At 38.4% G+C, this 21,341-nt stretch overlaps 1 protein-coding gene and 1 long non-coding RNA gene across 6 annotated transcripts in view; one reads left to right on the top strand and one right to left on the bottom strand.

Moving 5' to 3' along the window:
* Positions 1 to 3,648, bottom strand: part of USPL1 (ubiquitin specific peptidase like 1) — a 34,107-nt gene extending 30,459 nt beyond the window's left edge. For 2 of the 5 annotated variants that reach the window (XM_032879996.1, XM_032879997.1), the window contains exon 1: positions 3,497 to 3,645. Coding sequence is in view for 3 of the 5 variants with exons in the window: in XM_032879993.1 (XP_032735884.1) it covers positions 68 to 166 (99 nt within the window). In the remaining 2 variants the exon portion in view is untranslated. Of the gene's footprint in view, positions 1 to 67; positions 234 to 2,736; positions 3,316 to 3,496 lie in introns of those variants that run through there. The other 3 variants (XM_032879993.1, XM_032879995.1, XM_032879994.1) reach the window with 3 other exon arrangements.
* A 444-nt stretch (positions 3,649 to 4,092) lies between these two features.
* Positions 4,093 to 21,341, top strand: part of LOC116880703 — a 115,269-nt gene continuing 98,020 nt past the window's right edge. Inside the window, exon 1 of the long non-coding RNA XR_004385253.1 lies at positions 4,093 to 4,377. This is a non-coding gene — a long non-coding RNA (uncharacterized LOC116880703). The remainder of the gene's footprint in view (positions 4,378 to 21,341) is intronic.

Genomic DNA, 21,341 nt, shown 5'->3' with positions numbered 1-21,341 from the left:
GAATTTCAGTCTCAAAAAAGGAGGAAAAAACCAAATTTGCACTGAGGCAAAAAATAAGTTCACTAACTTTTCCCAAATACCCCACCATGTGGAGTGAAGATATCCCTATATCAGTCCCTGGTCCAATCACTGGCAAACCATTTCCAATCTTCGGGGAATCCATCATTCCGAGTCATTGGCTAATTTATGTCACTTGAAACATGTCAATATCACTAAGGATTTTTCAATGAACCCTGGAAAAAAAAAAGTCAATAGACAATTAAATAAAAGTCCTATTTACTTTGAAAAAGAGCTATGCTATCTTATAAGATGCATATATATTAAGTATGTTTTGAAACTGTATGTCCCAAAATAAACATATTCTAAAATTGTAAGCTTGAAGCAAAAACAAATTACCTATATTTACTTATAATCCTAGTGAATTTGTTGGAAGAGGGCAGATTGGCAACAGGACCAAGTTTGACTCATTCGTAAGCAAATTAATTAAAACTTGTAATAGAAATAAGCTATTATTTAAATAACAAATTATACTGACCAGAGTTTAAAAACCTAGGTTTTTAGGGTCTATGCATAATCTGAAACAAGCATGTTAGCATCCTACTAAGAATACATTTTACAGACGCCAGATCTATTATACCATCGCTTGACAGCGACAAAAGAACCCGATACATTTTTACTGCTCAACCACCAAGGTCATCAAAAGAATTATGCTATTTTTTAAAAAATTCCCAACAATATGCTATTTTATAATAAACAAACTATATCACACAAAAATATAAACACTATCATAGTACAAATTACACATGTAACAAGCTTGTTTTGAGTTTAAGCCCACAGAACAGAATCATATTCAGTAAAGTCAAAATTATAAGTCTGGAGCTCAGTACAAGGGAAAATTAATTATTAAGAGTAGTTTAGATATGGATTTAAAATATAGGGAAACCAGACACAAAAGACCTTAAAGCAGAGTAAATCACCACTTAGTAGGGATGCTGTAAAATAACTTCAAGCAAAAGTCTTTCCCAAATCTATGAATTTCTATGACAACCACCTCCTGGGAAACTGTGGCTTACAGATTCACTTTAAAAACCAGTTATGCTATTCTATTCCAGATGTATAAACTTTACACATCTTTTAAGCCATGGAATAATTTCAAAAATAAAAATGCTTCTAAGAAAAGTGTAAGTGAATCTCAAACTCCTGAAGAAATATTGCTAAGGCAGGATTTCTGAACTACAGCACTACAGACATTTTGGACCAGACAATTCTTCCTTTTGAGGACTGTCTTGCACATTGTAGGATGTTCAGCAGCATCACTGACTTCTACCTACTAGATGGTGAGTGAGTGCCATGGGCACAACCCAGCTGTGAGAACCAAAAATCTCCAGACATTGCCAAATGACCAGGGGAAGCAAAACTGCCTCACTGAGAACCACTGCTTTTTGCTTTTTTTTTTTTTTTTTGACAAAAATAAGCCGGATGATAACTTTTACTTCTTCAGCTCCTCAAAGACAACACCAAATTTCTTATTTTTGGCTGGCTCCATTTATAATAAACTTACAAAAGAGAACTATACAGGAAAGAATCAAACTGCTTATGATTCCAGAGTAGCTAAAAGCATGGGCTTTACAACTGCACATGTGGGTTCAGAAATTTTTAACACTGCTTTGTACTAAGAATTAAATACAACAATACACGTAAAATGCTTAGCACCTGAACAGACAGTAAATTTTAACCACTATTCATTCAGTGCTAATTTTATACTTCACTCTACGTACACAATACACTGCACATCTTGTATTATTCTGCAGTATTCTCAGAAGAAAAACTGGTGCCCTATATAACCTGAGTAAGATGTTTCTGATGACAATTTCCATCTGCCAGAGGGATCTAAAAAACTTTCTTGGCCTTTTTTCTCTCTCTCAATTATATAAGTAAACATAAGCCTTCAAATCTGCTCCTGATTCTGATCCCAGCAGCCAACATTTCAGTGGGAAAAGCAGATAGGTTGGTGATGGAAATTCAAATATGCAAAACCCCACAAAAAAGAAAATTCATTAAAAAAAAAAAAATACCAGGGTGCCTGCGTGGGTTAAGCTGGTGCCTTCGGCTCAGGTCATGATCTCAGGGTCCTGGGATCGAGTCCCACATCAGGCTCTCTCCTCAGCAGGGAGCCTGCTTCCCTCTCTCTCTCTCTGCCTGCCTCTCTGTCAACTTGTGATCTCTCTCTGTCAAATAAATAAATAAAATCTTTAAAAAAAAAAATACCAGAGATGAGCTATCCAGGTCTTTCAAAAAACAATCAACTTTGTTTTCTATACAAACCCTGGGGTAATTCTTACAATTTGCCTTCAAGGCTCATCTTCATTGTTCTCCCTACCAACATAACCTGCTCCTTTTTATTGTATCTGACCTATATTTTGGTGTCTTCATCTTTCCAAACACACACACAAGAAAATTTGAGTGGTCCTCCAAATTTTCACTTCCCACTTCTTCATGCAGTAAAAGTCACCACATTCTGTGGACAGTTCTTTGGAAGCCTCAAATCCCCACCTCTCCATCCCATCTCAATTCTGTAACACTGCCAAAGTGACGCTTGTACAAAATGAGTTTTAAGCTGAGACAGCTCAGCTTAAAATCACCTGTTTACTCTAACTCTATTCAGGAAAGTCCAAACACCTCAGTACGGACCTGAAAGTAGTATATGACCTAAAGCTCACTATACTTGAGACCAACCTGGCTTTCCAATCTTGCCCTCCTCTACTCCACTTCACCCTCAGCACCTTTCTTATGACGCCCTCTTTTCAGTACTTCTGGGAGTCACTGATACTCCCGGACCCCGAATGTGAATTACTTAGCCCCATACGAGCGCAGTTACAGCGCAATGAATGTGTAAAGGTTGCCCTGGGAATGACGAAAAATATGCAGTTAAGCTTGTTTCACAGTCCCGCGTGCACTGTGGGGAAACCCACAGAACCAGCTGTTCCGAGAAGAGCCTTAAACCCATTTTGAGTTTGCCCTCCAAGACCAAGGGGGCTCAGGACATGAATTACCAAAGGTACGACCAGAGCGAACTTAAAGCCGAGGAATGGGGCGGCTTTGGGTGCCCGGCCCTGCCTGGTTCCAAACCCAGCCCTCCAGAATCACAGACGCACAGGACCAAGACATCAAAGGTTCAAAACCCAACCCTGAAAACCCGAGGAGGTGCAGGATTCCGTTAACCCTCTCCACCTCCGCGCTCTTTAGAAGAGCGAAAAACAAACGACTCTGGTTTCTCTTCAGCATTTACCTCTCTGAACCAAATCGAATCAGTAACTCTTATCTCCACACCTCAATCACCAAGCCTCCCACCCGAGCCCAGTCCCTGCCCCCTTTCCTCCCCCGGCATAGTCCACCTTTCTGCGCACCGACTACCCCAAAGGCAGTGTCTTTTCCCGGCGCTGTCCGCCTTCCCGATTTCAGGAACCAGAGGAAACTACACTCTCTTCTCCCTTACCTGCCGCGTGCACTCCCCTTGCTCGCACCGGGTCGGTCCGAACTCCTGTTCCAGATTGGGTCCACACTCCACCGTGCAACGTTCAACCCACGTTGCCCTCGGCCTTCTCCTCCCCCACCGGCCTCTCCGCTGGAAAAGCAGCTTCCGGTTTGAGTCCGCGGCAAAAGAGTTCCCCTTCCTGCTCCGCGCGGGGCCTGAAAGTACGTCGACGTGGTGGGGAAAGCGAGAACCAGAGCACTTCCGGACGGCCTCTGCAGAGGCGTGGCTGTCCTCCCGGAGTCGCAGCCGCAGTTTCTGCAGCGGCGACGGCTAGGGGCGGGGCCGGTGGCTGCCGAGCCCGGCATCTGTGAGTGGCTGGGTTTGGGGAGGCGACGTTTCTGGAAGCTGCTGGAAAGCGCTCGAGTGGCGGAGGTGACGCCGACGGGCAGGGGGTGGGGCGTGATTAAAACTAGTGCGCGTCCGACAGCGGAGGGATTAGGCTGAGGGAAGAGACTGGATTGCGCTCCGTTGCGCACTGGCCCGTGGGATCCCGGGTCGGACGGAAGTCGACGCGGCGGAGGGTGACCTGGGTGGGTGGGTGGGTGAGGGAAGGGCTCAGTGGCCTGCACAGGCGGAAAGGTGCAATGGAGCCTGTCGGACGGAGCGTCTCTGCAGCGCTGCGGCTTCCACGACGATTGTGGGTCGCGCAAAGCCCCCGTTGTCCGCTCTTTTAAAGCCTCGGTGAGAGCCGAGCAGTCACAGAGTGTGTGTTCACAAAGGGTCACCACACGCGGGGCTGCCCCCTCTCTGTCTCCCTAAACCCCATCTTCGAGGCCAGGGGCTTTTCTGCCAGGATTCTGGGGGTGTTTCTCCTCCTTTCCTCCCTCCCAGATCTTCTAACGGTAAGGGGAGTAGCCAAAGCACAGGGACTTTGCTCTCCATGAGCCGTTCTAAGTAGTCAGCAGCCGATCTGTCCCTGCTGCGCTCGTTTCAGCTGCCCTGCCTTGCTTTAACTTCAGAGAAAAGGGGGAGTTCTCATTTAGTTGATAAGTTTAAGGCTCTGCTTTCTTAGGAAGGTCTTGTGGTTTAAGGGACACCGTGACCGCGTGCGCTATTTCTGAGTTGCATTCTGAATCTTGGGGCAGCATATTCTAGAAGTCCTTTTGGTCGATTGTTTCTATGTCCTAGAGTAGTATGTAGTTTCTGACCATTTCTTTTTGCAGAGTAACCACCGTTGGCATTTTGGGCTGTGGGGTATTTTTAGTGGTCTCAAAGTATATAACTATATTTTGGAATAATGCTGGTGATTTTGATAGGGCGGTATAGAGGAAACAAGTCCCATATACCAAGAAATTCCTCAGTAAAAGATTTTAGTTTTACTTAAGAATGCGTATGGCTGAGAAATCCAATACGGAGTCTATTTTGTTTTTCTCCAGACTGAAAACCAGGCTGGTTAATTTTTGTTTACCCTCTTTTTGTTGTACTCGATTATTAATATACTGGTTTATTTGTTGTAAGATCTAGTTAAGTTTTCTCTTTTTAAATGAATTATGAAAATGCGAGAACCTAGTATTTCCACCTTGAAATAATAGCCAAACTCAGAGTTTTTCTTGTTCACCATTGCTATTTCCATTTTTTAGGATGGAATACACTAGATTTTTTTTTTTGTAATAGATGTTTGCTGCATTGTTAACTGCATAAATGGAACAAAATAATTGATTCAGTTAAAATTTTAAGATTGAAAAATCAACATCGCCAAACTGAACTGTATCAATGAAACGTTGTTTGTAAAGTTGATTTACAGTCTTTTAGCGCAAATTTGATTTTTTTGCCAGGAAAAAATGGATGTGGGGCTTGGGTTGTGGAAAGAAAAGAGGATTTTAGTATATACTGTGTTTTGACTCGGAGCTATTCTTTCTTGTAAAAAGTAGAAAAAGTTCTGCAAGACTTTATAAGATAAAAAGAATGATGATTATATAGGAGAGTCAATTAGAAGAGGTTGACTAGAAAGTCTCCTTTCGTTTATATTAAAGTAACAGTCTCAAGTTGAAAAAATTGAATGCATTTATGTTTTTTCTTTAGCAATATATTTGGAATGCCTTTTTCTGTTTACACTGGTCTCAGAAATAGGGCAATTACCTCACAGGAGAATTAAAGCAGTCTTGTCAGCAGTGTAGGACAGAAGTTTTATTTACCTGTTTTGAATTAAAAACTAACACAATCTAATCAAAGGGAGTTTTTATTAGAACATCTACAATAGGAATATAATGTACAATTAGGATTTTCTGTCTGCCTGTCTTCTTTCCTTCCTTACCTTTCTTACCTCCCTTTCCTCCCTTTCTTTCTTTCCTCTCTCCTTTCTTTCCCTTCTTTCTTCTTATAGTGTCAGGTTTTGTCCTGTCTGCTAGGTTGGATTCTGTAATCACAAGCCAAGTCTTCAGCCCAAACCTGGGATGTAAAAGCTGCCTGCTGTGATTGGTTGGTCTGATCTCATCAAAAAGATGAGAGTTAAAGTGACTAACCATATTTTTAATAGCACCTTTGCGAGTATAGTCTATATAATCTCTTGTTTAATTCCAACATTCAGGAGGCTTTGCAAACCAAAAACTTTTTAAGCTTGGAGATAAAATGCATTTGGTAACAAAATATGACCTGAGCAAATGAGAAATTGTATATAATTTTTATCCCATATATTTTGCTGAAGAAATATTATGTTTGATTATGGGGTACTGCCGTTGGCCACTGGTATGGGAGGTGTTACATAATGGTTTGTGTACCTTGTAACATTTTTAAATTTCAAGAAATTATTACTTTTCTTTTTTCTTAAGATTTATTTATTTGTTAGAACACAAAAGCTTACAAGCTGGGGGAGTGGCAGACAGGGGGGAAAGCAGGCTCTCCAGTGAGCAAGGATCCTGATGCAGGGCCTCCACCCCAGGGTTCTGGGATCAGGACCTGAGCTGAAGGCAGAGGATTAACCAAATGAGCCGCCCACACGTCCCAAGAAATTACTATTTTTAAAACACATCCAGACTCTGGGTTTTGGTTAAGGAATTAGAACCTATATAAATATTTTTGGCAGTACACTTGTGCTAGGCATTTGCATATTTAGAAAATTAAAATAAGACACTTTAGTTCTTGCCCTCAGTGAATTCAGTTGAGATAGGTTAGAAAAAATATATTTATCATATTGTGATATGTGCAGTCACATATTTGTAAGTGTAGCCACATCAAGGCCACACAAGAAATTAGTAGCCTCAGGATTTGAGGTTATTTCGTACTTTAGACTCTAAACTTTAGACCGAACACGACAACCCATTTTGTAGCCTAAACTTGTTTGTGTTTTCCTCCCACAAAATGAGAAAATGGTATGCATAGAGTAGATATTGGAATGTCTGATTTCTAATCCTCTTTTGCTGTGTGATCTTACATGAGTCACAAAATTTTCAAGGCCTTGGCTTATAGATCTATAAAGTGAGAAGTTTGGAATAGGTAGTCACAGTTTCAGTATTCTACCTGCAGATATTTATCCTCAGAACTATGCCTACTTTTTGAAGTGTTTTCCATTAAGAACATCATCCTATTTCATCTCAAACTATTTTATTGCCCATCTAAATTTTATGTTTTCCTTTTGGATTAGGTAATACATTCATATGCTTCAAAATTCAAAAGGTAAAAAAGAATATGCAGTGAAAAGTTTTACTTCTCCTGCCCCTTAGCCACCTTGCCTAGGAAGCAACCAATGCTAACAGTTTCCTTGTATATTTCTCAAAAAAACTTTCACATGTATATAAGCAAATACTACACATATTTTATTTTTTGCCTTTTTTCACATAGATGGTACTATGCTGTTTATGTACCTTATTTTTTTCATTTATCTTGGAAGTTCTGTGTCATATAAGGTGGTTCCTTATTCATTTTTATGGCAGCATAATATTCCATCATATGATGTATCACTTCATTAGTCCTCTCCTTTTGGACATTTAGATTTTTAATAAAAATTAGATTTTTATTAAAAGCATTAATGAATAACTTTGTACATTCCTCATTTTCCATGTATGTGAATGTCTTTTCTGTAAATAGTGGCATAGCTCTATTGGGTTAGTGACATAATTGATAAAACCATGTCATTCATATTTTTATGTTATTAGTTAACAATAACAAAAAATTGATGGCTCAGGGTCTCAATACTATATTCCCAGGTTTCCATCAACTTTGATTTATGTGCTGTCTATGCCAGAATAGTATAGCGGTATAGTGGATTCAATACCCTATTTGATTCTAAAGTTAGCATACAAAATAAATCACATCATCTTAAGGGCTGTTTCTTTCTTTGAGCCATAGATGAAGCAAGTAGATTATATGTAGAGACCTTGTCCTAAATGAACAAATAAGTGTATATCTAAGTTTATATAAATATGTAATGTTTAAACACTAAAATCCTGCAGCAGAGCATGATTTTCAACACGAGGCTTATAGGAATGGAGACTAATTGACGTAACAACATAATTACGTTTTTCAGCTCATGCTTGCTTCTGGGCATATATGCATTGACTACTGTGTAAATTGAATTTTTTCTGTTAAACTTCCTTGCCAGGCACACACAGTTGCTTTATTTGAGATGCAACTTTTATGTATTCTGATTTTACCACTAAGAAAACTAAGCCTAAAAGTAAACAATTGACCCAAATTTGCGTAACAAAGTGGCAGATCTAGGACTAGAACCAATGTCTTCTAATTTCTAATGCAGGGCTTTTTCCAGTATAGCACATTCTCTCATAATTTCACGTGTAGCTATAGCAGTAGATCTGAGAATGCCTAGTGGTTAAATACTGCTTTCAGTCTATCTTCTCTGCCTAGGCTCTAGAGCAGCCTAGAGTTCAGAAAGCAGCAGGGGGTTTTTCTGAAGACAAAAGAACATCTATAAGCAATTATTGAAGTAATTACACAACATGTTGATTAGCAATCGGGAAGACTCCAAAAAATTAAGGTTGATCTAGAGAAACACTCTTCTTTCCTAATTGGAACACAGTTGTCATTTGGAGATCAATTTATCAGTCATTCGGACTGGGAGGAAATTAGGATTATTTAGAAATAGTCTGACATTCCCTAGAGTTCATGCCATTTTTAAATTTAGCCAGAAAATCTGAGCAGTCAGAAAAGGAGAAAAGATAGAAACAACTGCAAAAGGATGATAAATAGAAGAATGGAGAATGTACTGTCAAAACTGTATTCCCCTGAAGCTGGCCTTGTAGCATATAACCATTTCCCTTGCTTTATGGCCTTAATTCTGGGGCTGTTCCCTTTTTCCCTGCATAATTGACTCACCCTTCAAGTGTCAGCCTCAGTTTCTCTTATCAAGCTGTCCACCCTATCTGAGCAGCCCTCTACCTGCCTTCCCTACTCTTAATTCCTTAATTACCACCTTCTGTTTGTTTTCTTCATTGTGTGTGTGTGTGTGTGTGTGTGTGTGTGTGTTGTCTGTCTTAATAAGTTGTGAGCTCTCTGAGGGCAAGGACTACATCTGTGTTGTTCCCTGTTACATCTACATTGCCTAATACATAGTACAAATTTGTTGATCAATAAACAATCTTCATGGTTCCCAATTCATATATGACTGACAAAACCTACTCTTAAGATGGAATGTTTTCAATAGTCTATTTCCCTGTGTTTTTATATTTGTTCAGCATATTTTGGGGAAGATGTATATGTAATTTATACGCTTATCTTCTTGCTGAGAAAAATATTGTCACCAAGCTTTTATTGAATATGCAAAGCACTGTGCTAAATGCTGGCTGAATACAAAGGTGAATAATGCATAATCCTTATCCCTAAAGAAAAGTAGAAACATTTGTAAACAAGTAGTTTTATACAAAGGCAAAATGAAATAAATACTAAATAGAGATGTGCAAGAAGTATTCAGTAGCAACAATGAAGAAAACTGCTTAATTTTAATTACAGGAAGAGCCTTACAGAGTTGAATTTTGACTTTGGCCTTAAAGATAGAGAAATAGTTGAGGTGAATAGGGATGAATAAATGTTCAGCTTCCCTTTTTAGAAAGTCTTCAAAATAGTAATGTTTATCACAAAGAACTCTTATAAAACATTGTCATAAGGCAATCTTTAAAAATTTCAGTAATAAATAAAATTACTCTCACCTTAAGCATTATACTTCTAAATTGAGACTAACTTTAAAATTAATTTGACTATTTGACTAGGTTGGTGGTTTCCAAGCAAGGTGCTAAGTCATCAGTTCAATCTAATAATTAGATTATGATTGCTAATTGCAGTTAGTAATTGTTTAGTAAACTGATCAATTCAGACAAAACTGTTGAATGATTTTTTTTATTTAACTTGACAGAGATCACAAGTAGGCAGAGAGGCAGGCAGAGAGAGGGAGAAGCAGGCTCCCCGCTGAGCAGAGAGCCCGATGCGATGTGGGGCTTGCTCCCAGGACCCTGGGATCATGACCTGAGCCGAAGGCAGAAGTTTTAACCTACTGAACCACCCAGGCACCCCTGAATGATCTTTTTTAACTCTTTTTTTTTAAGTGATTTTTAAGCCATTGTGGTCTTTAATGTGTGATTCTTTGACCACACCATGAATTAAAATGTAGACTATTTTTTGATGGTCTAATTTGATTTCTACTTTACTTTACTGTTGCTTTCCTATTCTTGTGTGTTTTGCTGAGCAATAGACTCCTCCCCTTCTCCTTAAAAAGGAAAAAAAAGAAAGTCTTTAAATTCATAGACCTGATTTCAGCTTGTCCACTTACTAATCACAGTTCTGCTACTTTCAGTTTTGTTTCTTCCAACAAAATACTTAACTTCCCTGCAGCTCAATTTTATCCATATGATGAAAATATCCACTAGTCCCACTGTGTCATTTAACTAGTTTTGTGACCTGAGGTAAATTATTTAATCTGTCTAATCCTCAGTTTTCCCATGTATGAAATGAAATTATCTTAAATGAGGTGATACGTAGAACAGTGCCTGACAGTTAATATGCCTTCAGCAAATGTTGGTTTCCCTCCATTATCTTTAATCTCATCCAAACCCTGCGTGTCTTTGAAAATTTGCTTCAAGTTCTGTTTGCTATAATCTTTCCTTTGATAGTTCACAGCAGTCTCTTTTTTTTTCCCCCAAAGTTATTGCACTCACTATGTATACCTTGATTCTTAAATTTGTATGGATCCGCATTATATTGGGAACTTATTAAAAGTGCAATTGCTAGGGGCGCCTGTGTGGCTTAGTGGGTTAAGCCTCTGCCTTCAGCTCAGGTCATGATCTCAGGGTCCTGGGATCAAGTCCCGCATGGGTCTCTCTGCTAAGCGGGGAGCCTGCTTCTCCCCCCCACTTTCTGCCTCTCTGCCTACTTGTGATCTCTCTCTCTCTGTCAAATAAATAAATAATCTTTTTAGAAAAATGCAATTGCCTGGGTCCTATTCCTGATTCTGTGGGCTTGGCTTGGGATCTGGGCATCTCTGTTTTTTGCCTTTCTCCTTCAGATTTTCTGATGCTTACCAGTGATCATAATTTCTCACTTATTTGTTAATAATTATATGCTTCTTATAGTTTATATTTGCTAAGTAATTATTATATTACTATTTGACCTTTAGGTTGTCTTATTTTACACATCAAATATACCCTACACCTCATATGGGCACAAAATACCCATAATAGTGCTATGTACTTAGTTTAGATGTTGATAGTAATGCCCCATGATTTTTCCTTGCTGAAGTATAGATCCAGTTAAGAAATAAGATGCAGAAATCACGTAGATGAAGAATCATATACAAGTTTAATTACCGAAAAAGTTGTTTGGGAAATGCGGTTAAGGTTTGCATCAACAATGAACTTCCTAGTGTTGCATTCCAGAATTAGGCTGATTTAAACCTCAAGTTTCTCTCTCTACAAGAATGGAGCTTGTTCCACTATGTTTACTGTGCGATAGAGAACAGCCCAGAACAAATGGCTGTCTTCAGTTAGACAAATCCCAAATGGAAAAGGAAGAAAAAGTGGTTGAGCCTCAGAATTTTTTCTTTCAAACTTACCAGACCAGTTACTCCCTCCTGCTCTAGGGAGGAGTTAGCAAGAAGGTGGTGTGATAGGCCCTAAGGAGTTAAAAAAAACCACTTTAAGTAAGCATCATTGGTTTGATTAAAATTGTAATGCCAAAGCACTAAACAAGTCCAAGTTAGTGAAATGAAATGGTTTAAAATCATTCATCATTTTGGGGCTCCTGGCTAGCTCAGTCAGTAAAGTGTGTGATTCTTAATCTTGGGGTTATGAGTTTGAACCCCACGTTGGGTGTTGAGATTACTTAAAAATAAAATCTTTGGGAAAAAAGTGATCAACCATTTTATTTTAGTCATTTATTTCACCATGTGAAGTGAACCGTTTTATTTCATTATGAACTCATAAATGAACTTTTATCAGAATTTGTAAAATAATACGCTAAATGCAGGTTTTGTAAGATAGCAAAACATAAATAGCAATAGAAGTTGAGGAATTTGAATTATTTATTGAATTAAACAGTATAAAGTTCATTTGTACAAAATCATTTATGTAAAAAACATTCTGTTTTTAAGGTTTTCCAACATTGTGGAAAATATAATTTGAAGATTGTGGCAGAAAATGGTTTAAGATAAATTGACAATGCCTAAATGTTGTTTAGAATTCTAGTCATAAACTTTGTTGGCTAAGTTTGCATTTTAAGTTCCTTAAAGAACATCCATTAAGTTGTTTAAAGAATTCATGTGTGAACTACCAGTTATAGAAGCCCAAGTACAAGTATAATCAAATCTTTCATTTATATTTAAGCTGTTTACTACGCAGAGGCGTGTATGGAGCATACTAGCACAAGACCCAGTGCACTCATTTGGCTCTTGTAATTTCCAGTCATGTAGGCATATTTGACAGCAGCTTTCACCCTCAGTTATTATTTTGCTTGGCAGGAAAGAAATTTCAGAGAATTCATTTTATTTTCCAAATGTAGTTTGTGGTGCTTAATCAATAAAATGTCTGGTTTGGGTACTGATTAGCTTTAGGATGAGATCTCCCATGATTCTTACAGTAAATGAGAAGTGGTAGTATATTTTCTCTGACTATGGAATATATAAACCCTGAATGTTGTTAAGTCCTCAGAGCTTAGAAGTGGCAGTTAAATGAAAAAAACAAACAAACCTGGAATAAATTGACAATTTTCTGAAAATGAAAGGGCAGAGAGATACAGGAGAGTTGGGAAGTGTTAATTTTAGGATATTGTATCAGGAATAATGAATATATTTACTACTTTCAGAAAGTCTCTTCCAAGACAGAAGAACAAGTTAAGTGGCTTCACCAAGATCCATTCTGTAAGACGGGTCTTTTCAAAAACTCATTAAGAGACACCAAAGAACCATGATAACCAAATGTAGTGCATAGACTTTTATTAAATGCTGGTTTGAGAAAAACTGCTGCAAACTATGTTTGGGGAGAATTTTAATATGCCTAGCTATAGAATATGTTGGTGAGTGTATTTTTTACTTTCGTACTTGTGTTAATGGTTGTTATGGTTGTGTAGGAGAATTGCCCTTCTTCTTCTTCTTTTTTTTTTTAAGGAGCTGTATCTGAAGAGTATTTAGAAGTATTCAGAGGGGGTGTGTGTGTGTGTATACATATGTACAAATAGGAAAAACAACGTGTTAATGTGTGTAGTGTTAAATGTTGAATCTCTGGTAGATATACTGGGCAGGGTGTTGCCATAGTTTGGTTTTCTGGACGTTTGAACATGTATTATAAGAAGTTGGGAGAAAAAAATCTTCCTCCAGATATTAATTCTGTTTTCTTACTCAGCTTTACAAAGGCCTCAAGGGAGTGTATCATTTTGTAGACTATTGTCTCTACCTTTTTCTGTTAACTCTTTGGCATCCAGGCCAGTCAAGCTTTCGTTCCTGCCTCCCCACCAGTGCTGTTCATTTCCACATCAGCATTGACATCCAGGTTGCCAGCTCTCGTAGTCATTTCTCAGTCCTCGTTTTCCTTTTCCCTCTCAGCAGCATTTGACACAGTTGTTGATTCTCTCTTACTCTTGGTACTCTTCAGGTCTTCTCCTTTCCTTTTTAGTATTTTGTGCTGGTTCCCCTCCTCTTTAAGTGTTGGAATGGCTCAGAACTCAAATCTCTTCTCAGTTTTCATTCACTCCCTAACTAATCTTATCTTGTCCTGTAGCCGTTAGTACTATATAGATGCCAAGACTTCCGAGTTTATATCTCCAGCCCCAACTTCTCCCCAGAACTTCAGGCTCACATATCAAATATATCCACTTGATGCCAACTAAATAGACAAATTCAAATTTAATATGTCTAGAACCATGGCTGAGTCTCATCAGTCACGTCTGCTCACTCCAAAACAAAACAGAGCACCTGTTCCCTACCTACCACTCCCACCTTCTTCCTCATCTCAGTACTAGGCACTTCGTTCTCCTAACTGGTCAGGTGAGAAAGCTTAGTGTCGTCTGACTCCTTTTTTTCCCCTCACACTATATATTTAATCCTGTAGCACATAACACTCAGCTCTACTTTTAAAAAATATCTAGAACTAAGTACTTCTTCAACTCACCACTACCATCTTAATCCAAGCCACCATTCTACAACACATTATAGCAGAGTTTCTCAACTCCAGCACTTTTGGCATTTGGGACCAGGAGTTCTTTGAGGGGATGGGCTATCCTGTGCATTGTGGGATGCTTAGCAGTGTCCCTAGCAATTACCCACTGGATGCAAATAGCAACTGCTTCTCCCATAGTTTTGATAACCAAAAATGTCAACAGACATCACTAAAATGTCCCCTGGGGGGCCACATTGCCTCCAGTTGAGGACCATTGGATGATAGCAATAACTTCCTGTTCTCTCTACTTCCTTACCGCCCCACAATTTATTCCCCATCTAGCAACCAGTGCATCATGTAAACATATCAGTAAGATCATGTCATTCCTTTGCTCAAAACATTCCATTGGCTTCCCATCTCATTAGGCACAATGAGATTCCTTCCCTAAACACACACACACACACACACCCACCTCTGTTGAAAAGCAGGTTGTTCCTATTGTTCAAAGCTTTTTCTCTTTATGCAAATTGGAACGGACACCCCTTTTACTAGGTAGATGGAGCCGCTTACCCTACTTTATTTTTCTTTACTGCAACATTTATCAGTTTATATATTTATTAAATGATTAGTAAAATTTAGAAGTATAAGTGTAATAACATATACAAAGTCTAGAGTTTTAATAATAGGTACGATTGTAATGATGTGCTAAGATACGTGCTGAAATTTAAAGAAAGTCTGAGCCCCTAACCTAGCTCAGAGATTCTTAAAAGATCTTTCAGAAGAAATTATGCCTAAATAGGATGTAGTCTGGTAATATAGAGAGAAATGTGTTTAATAGTAGAGGGAGAAGAGAAAGAGGGGAGCAAATGATTAGTTCTGTTTTGAACTGACTACAGGGTCCTTCCATGAGATTATTCCATCATGTAGTTAAGAGATATGAATCTTGATCTCAAGAGATACATCTGGGCTGGAGATACAGATTTGGGAATAATCATTAAACAGGCAGAAATTAGAGAATGTTTACATGTCATAATTGGAAGGATAGGCTGAAATGTAGTCTGGTAACCTACAGAAGTTCCTTAATCATATGCCACAGGGGAAAATGTAGGGGAGAAAAAGTAAGAGATTGCTGATACTTCTCTAAGACAAGGGAAACAAATGAGATAGGGTCAGTTGGTCATACTTTAGAACTTTTTCCTTTACTTCAGTCTAGTTTAAACTAAATAATTGTTCTTCCTCAGGGTTTATCAAAGTGTTGATTACATCAGACAAACAGAGCCTGCTGGTTATGACTAGTCATAGGTACCAAGACTCTTAATTTTTATGCCTTAGAAAAATCAGTTTTTCAAACGTGGAAATTTGGGGGGTGGAAAATCTTTAAAGTGTGGATAGTGAAGTGTTCTCTTCATCTCATTCTTATACTTTTAACTTGGGATAGAAAACGAGCATGTTTTAGTCTAAATGGTGGTCATCTGTTATACAGCAAACTACTCCAAAATCTGGTGGCTTTCAAAAATGATTATTTCTCATAATTCTGTAGGTCACTATAAAGTTCTTCTGCTGGTCTCACCTGGGTCCACTCATGTAGATGCAGTTAGTTGGCAGGTTGGCCTGGGACTCAGTGGTCTAGGGATGGCTGCACTGACATGTCTGAGGCCAAAGTGCTCCCTATCAGCTGGGCATCTCTCTCTGTCTGCAAGCAAAGTTTTTGATATTGATTTATATATTTTATATATATATTATATATATTATATATATAATATATTATATATATTTCATATATTATATGATATTGCAGACAGCAAAGATTTTGATATTGATTTATCTGAGCCTACTCCTCATCTGTAAAATGAAAGTAATACTATTATACAGAATTATTTTCAGGATTGAATGATTTGCTTTCTGAAGTACCTAGCAGAAGCCATTCAAGATGGTAGCATAGGAAAATTCAAAAGTCTTTTCCTCCCACAGACACACCAAATCTACAGCTACGTATGGAACAGTTGCCTTTGGAAAAGACCTGAAAATTAACTGAAAAAACCTGAAAATTAACTGAACGGTTCCTCTGCAACAGTACCTGTAAAAAGACCGCATAGAGACTGGTGGAAGAGGCAGAGGTGTGGTCTCACTAAAAACCCCAACTCCAATGTGGCAAGTCACAATTGGGAGAGATCTCACATGGCTACTAGAGGTTGCCCTGTTACACCTCCTTTTCTTCCTCCTTGACAAACACAACGAGGGTGTGCCCAGCCCTTGTGAAGATGCTTCTGTGCACAGAGCTGGAACGATCATTTTGTTCATGGTGACCAACAGGCACCTGAAAAGGTGCTCAACATCACAGTCATTACAGAAATGCAAATCAAAACCACAGTGCGATATCATGTCACACCTGTGACTAATGACTGTTATCAAAAAGATGAAATAACGAGTGTTGTTGAGGATGTGGAGAAATAGGAACCCATGTGCGCTGCTGGTGGGCATGTAAATTGGTGCAGCCACTATGGAAAACAGTATGGAGGTTCCTCAAAAAATTATAAATAGAACTACCATATGATCCAGAAATTACACTTCTGGGTATTTATCTGAAGAAAATGAGAACAGTAATTTGAAAAGATAGATGCATCCCTGTGCTTATTGCAGCATTTTTTACAGTAGCCAAGATACAGAAACAAGTGTCAGACACACACACACACACACACACACACACACACACAACGGAATACTGCTTGGTCATAAAAAGAAGGACATCTTGCCATTTGTGACAATATGGATGGACCTTGAGGAAATTAAGCAAAATCAGAGAAAGACAAATATTGTATGACTTCACTTAAATGTGGGATCTAAAACGTAACAACAAAAATCATAGATACAGAGAAGAGATTGTAGGTTGCCAGAGAGGATGGGTTTTGGGAAATGGGCAAAATGGGTATGAAGGGGGTCATTTCCAGTTATAAGAAGTACAAACTTCAGTTGCAAGTAAGGTAGGTCATGGGAGGTAATGTACAGCATGGTGACTATTATCAATAATATTGTATTGCATATTTGAAAATTGCTAAAAGAAATCTCAAAAGTTTCACAAGAAAAAAAATTTCTTATGTTGTATGGTAACAGATGGTAACTAAACTTATTGTGGTCATCATTTCCCAGTGTATGCAAATACAAAATCATTATTTTTTACACCTGAAACTAATAAGTGTTGTATTGCCAATTATACCTCAATTTAAAAAATAATGAAAATAAGCCCTTAGTAGAGTGCATGATTCAGAGCAGGTACTCAAAAATTATTAATTTCACCACCTTTCTTATACTCTTCTCAGATTTCCTTATTAGGAAATGTTTTTATATATCTTATTTGTTACCTTTTAAAAAAATTTCAATGACCCAGACTAGAATTATTATTATTAAAGGAGACCATCATTAACATTCTAATAGTAGGTCAATAATAAATTCCCTCTGATGGAATTAGTTATAAGACTGCAGTCTTAGCTGTTCTACCTTAAGGTATTAATGGCTGATGATCACTTAATATATCCCTCTTCCAGACATTATTTATATTTTCAGAAGTACTACAATCCCAATGAATGAATAGAATAAAACACTTTTAGGTTTTCTGACAAGCCGGTGAGGAGACTTAAGAGGAGGAAAGAGAGATCTCTCAGTGGTGCTCTTTGTGGTCTGCCTACCTCCATGGGCCAGCTCTGGCAATTGATCAAGTCAGTCACATATGCAATTCATAGATTTGGGTTTGTATAGAGAAAAGGGAGAGATTCCTTTTAATGAGTTCAGATTGCCATGCGATATTATTTCACTTGACAATGTGACATTTAGGTAAATACAGATGCAATCTCTACACTACACAATCTGCTGACAGATTAAGGTTTGGGCCTGTTATGAGGTGAATTTTGTCCCCTCCCAAATTTCATACAATGAAGCTTTAATTCCCCATACCTCAGAATGTGACTATATTTAGAGATAAGGTTTTTTAAAGGGTGATTAAGTTAAAATTAAATCTTTAGGTTGAGCCCTAATCTGTTATGATTGGTGTTTTTATGAGGAAACGAATTAGGACACAGACTTGCACACATGCAGAGGGAAGACCTCATGAGAATACTGTAAGAAAGTGCCCATCTACAAACCAAGGAGAAAGACCTCAGAAGAAACCAAACCTGCTGACACCTTGATCTTGGACTTTACCCTTCAGAAATAAATTTCTGGGGTTCACTGGCTGGCTTAGTGGGGAATGCAACTCATCTTGGGGTCATGAGTTTGAGCCCCATGTTGGGTGTAGAGAGTACTTAAAATCTTTAAAAATAACAGTAATAAATTTCAGTTATATAAGCCACTCAGTCTGTGGTATTTTGTAACAGCAGCCCATGCAAACTAATACAGGGGCCAGAGTATTTTCCACCCTTACACATGGTATTTCATAGTTGGAATTCTTTCAAAACCAAAACAACTTCTTATAGGAACAGAAACCAGGAGCGGATTATAGGAACCTTTTCTTACAAAGTAGCCAAATTATGATCTAGCATTTGAAATAGAACAGATTAGAAGGGTCTTCTTACCCTTTATCCTACCACCATGGCTATAACTTTTTCCTTCTATTTCTTTACCCTTTCACCCTACCCTACACCGCTCTATCCAACACACTTGCATACTAGGTAGCTGGCTCTTTTGCCTTCAGTCCTTGTATTTCCAGATATATTCTCTTAACAAGCTTTAGTTATTTTCTAAATAACAAGAAAATTATTCATGTTGTTTTTCTGCCTTTACTCTCTAGAATAAACACTGGAGTAGCCCAGTTGAAGAAGGAGAGAGACTTAACATTTATGGAGCACCTGCTTTATGCTAGGTACAGTGTTATTCACTTTACATAAACCATCCACTTCGGTGAGAGAACAGCAATGGCCCAGTTTAGAAAAGGAGAAGGAAAAGCAACAGTAATAGACTTGTGACATCACTTTGGAACTTTGAGTCTCTGTCCATTGCCCTAGTTTCTATATACTTAGCTCTGCCATTATCAGATCCACAATAACTGATGGTTCTGAAAAGTACCTTAACTATTGAAATCTCTAAATGTAAATCCTTTTGTGAGATATGAAAGCTGCATATCCTTGTGGTACCTTTAGGGAATGGCCCTGGAAATAGCATGGGGGTACTAGTGCTTCAGAGATTATGTTGCTGACAGTCATAAGTAATTTTCATGTGCATGCCCCTTTCTTAATGGAGAGTAACAGGAGGAAAAATGCTATGATAGTTATAATAGTCAAGAAGGGGCAGTTAGCTCTAAGGACATTGGAAGCATGCTTGGTTTTGTGTAAAATGTCTTCCACCTAGTTGTTTAAAAAAATTTGGAATGGTTTCCTTGGGCTTGGGATTCTGAAGAAAAGGAGCCTAAGGGTGAAGAAGCTTAGTAGCCCTATACATATCAGGGTTCAGCAAACTATGACCTTTGAGTTCAGTTTGGACTGAGGCCTGTTTTTTTATGTCCCTTGGCCTAACAATTTTACATTTTTAAAGAGTCGTTTAAAAATAAGAATATGATGAAGACTTTATATGGCCCGCAAAGCCAAAAATATTTACTATCTGTCTCTGCAGAAAGTTTGTCATCCCTTGCATATCATCATAGAGGATCTGTTTTGTGTTTTCTGTTGAAAGACTGGTGGTATATTGTAAAGAGTTGAATATGAGAATTTTTTCTGAACACAAAGTGCCACAAAACTGAGTGGCTTAAAGAACATAAATATAAGGGCTCCTGGGTGGCTCAGAGGGTTAAAGCCTCTGTCTTCGGCTCAAGTCATGATCCCAGGGTCCTGGGATCGAGCCCCGCATCGGGCTCTCTCCTTGGTGGGGAGCCTGCTTCCTCCTCTCTCTCTCTGCCTGCCTCTCTGCCTACTTGTGATCTCTCTCTGTCGAATAAATAAATAAAATCTTTAAAAAAAAAAAGAAGAACATAAATATAGAGCGCCTTGGTAGCCAGTTATTAAGCGTCTGCATTCAGCTCAGGTCATGATCCCAGGGTTCTAGTATCGAGCCCCACATTGACTCCCTGTTCAGTAGGAAGCCTGCTTCTCCCTCTCCCATTCCCCGTGCTTTTGTTCCCTCTCTCGCTGTGTCTCTCTGTGTGAAATAAATAAATAAAATTCTTAAACAAAAATAAAAAAAAAAGAAATACATCGTCCCACAGTTCTGGAGGCTCATGTCCAAAATCAGTGTGTCAGTATGGATGGTTCATTGTGAGGGCCATGAGGTTCTACGTCTCTTCCTAGCTTCTGGTGGCTTGCTAGCGGACTTTGGTGTTCCTTGGCTTGTAGACATATCACCCTGATCTCTGTCTTCATGTTCACATGGTATTCTCTTTCTATTTCTGTCTCTGTGTCCAAATTTCCCCGCTTTTGCATGGATACAATCGTATTGGCGTAGGGCCCACCTTAGTGATCTCATCTTGACTTTATGATCTGCTGAAACCCCATTTCCATATAGGGTCACATTCACAGGTACTGGGGCTTAGGACCTCAGCATCTTTCTTGGAGAACACAAATCAACCCACAACATTTTGTAAGCCTTTGTTGTGCAGATAAGAACACCAAAACCGAGAAAGTGCAAAGAAGTCATTCAGATCCTATAGCTATCTAGGAGCAGAACTAGTATTAAAATGTAGACCTCTGACTGGTCCACTACTTGTTCACCTACATGCTTTAAACCATAATACACAATTGATAATAGAATAATGAGGTTCAAATCAAGTGTAGTACTTTCTCGTACTAGTTGCATTATTCCAGTCATCTTTGATGTGCCTTCCAATAATCACAGAAGAATAATAAATTATAGATGGATTAGAATTAATCCATCATTTCCATTACAGAAATAAACACATCATGTACTAATTTTAGGTTAAAACCAACTTTGTATAATGCTTAGTGAAATAAGTCAGTCAAAGAAAGACAAATGCCATATGGTTGCATTCATGTGGAATTTAAGAAACAAAACAAATGAACAAGGAAAAAAAGAGACAAACCAGAAAACAGACTCTCAACCATAGAGAGCAAACAGATGGTTGCCAGAGGGGAGGGTAGATGAGGGGATGGCTGAGATAAGTGGAGGGGATTAAGAATGTACTTACTATGATGAGGGCTGAGTAATGTGTGGAATTACTGAAGTTATACGTTGTATACCTGAAACTGAAGTAACACTGTATGTTAACTATACTGGAATTAAATTTTTTAAAAAATCTTTGTATGTTTAGTTCAGAAAGAACTTACTGAAGGTCTTTTGTT

This window comes from Lontra canadensis, unplaced genomic scaffold (genome assembly GCF_010015895.1).
Source record: "Lontra canadensis isolate GAN:19392208 unplaced genomic scaffold, GSC_riverotter_1.0 scaffold67, whole genome shotgun sequence".
In the NCBI taxonomy this organism is placed as follows: Eukaryota; Metazoa; Chordata; class Mammalia; order Carnivora; family Mustelidae; genus Lontra; species Lontra canadensis.
The sequence above is the reverse complement of the archived record's forward strand: the minus strand, read 5'-3'. Positions and strand labels throughout refer to the sequence as shown.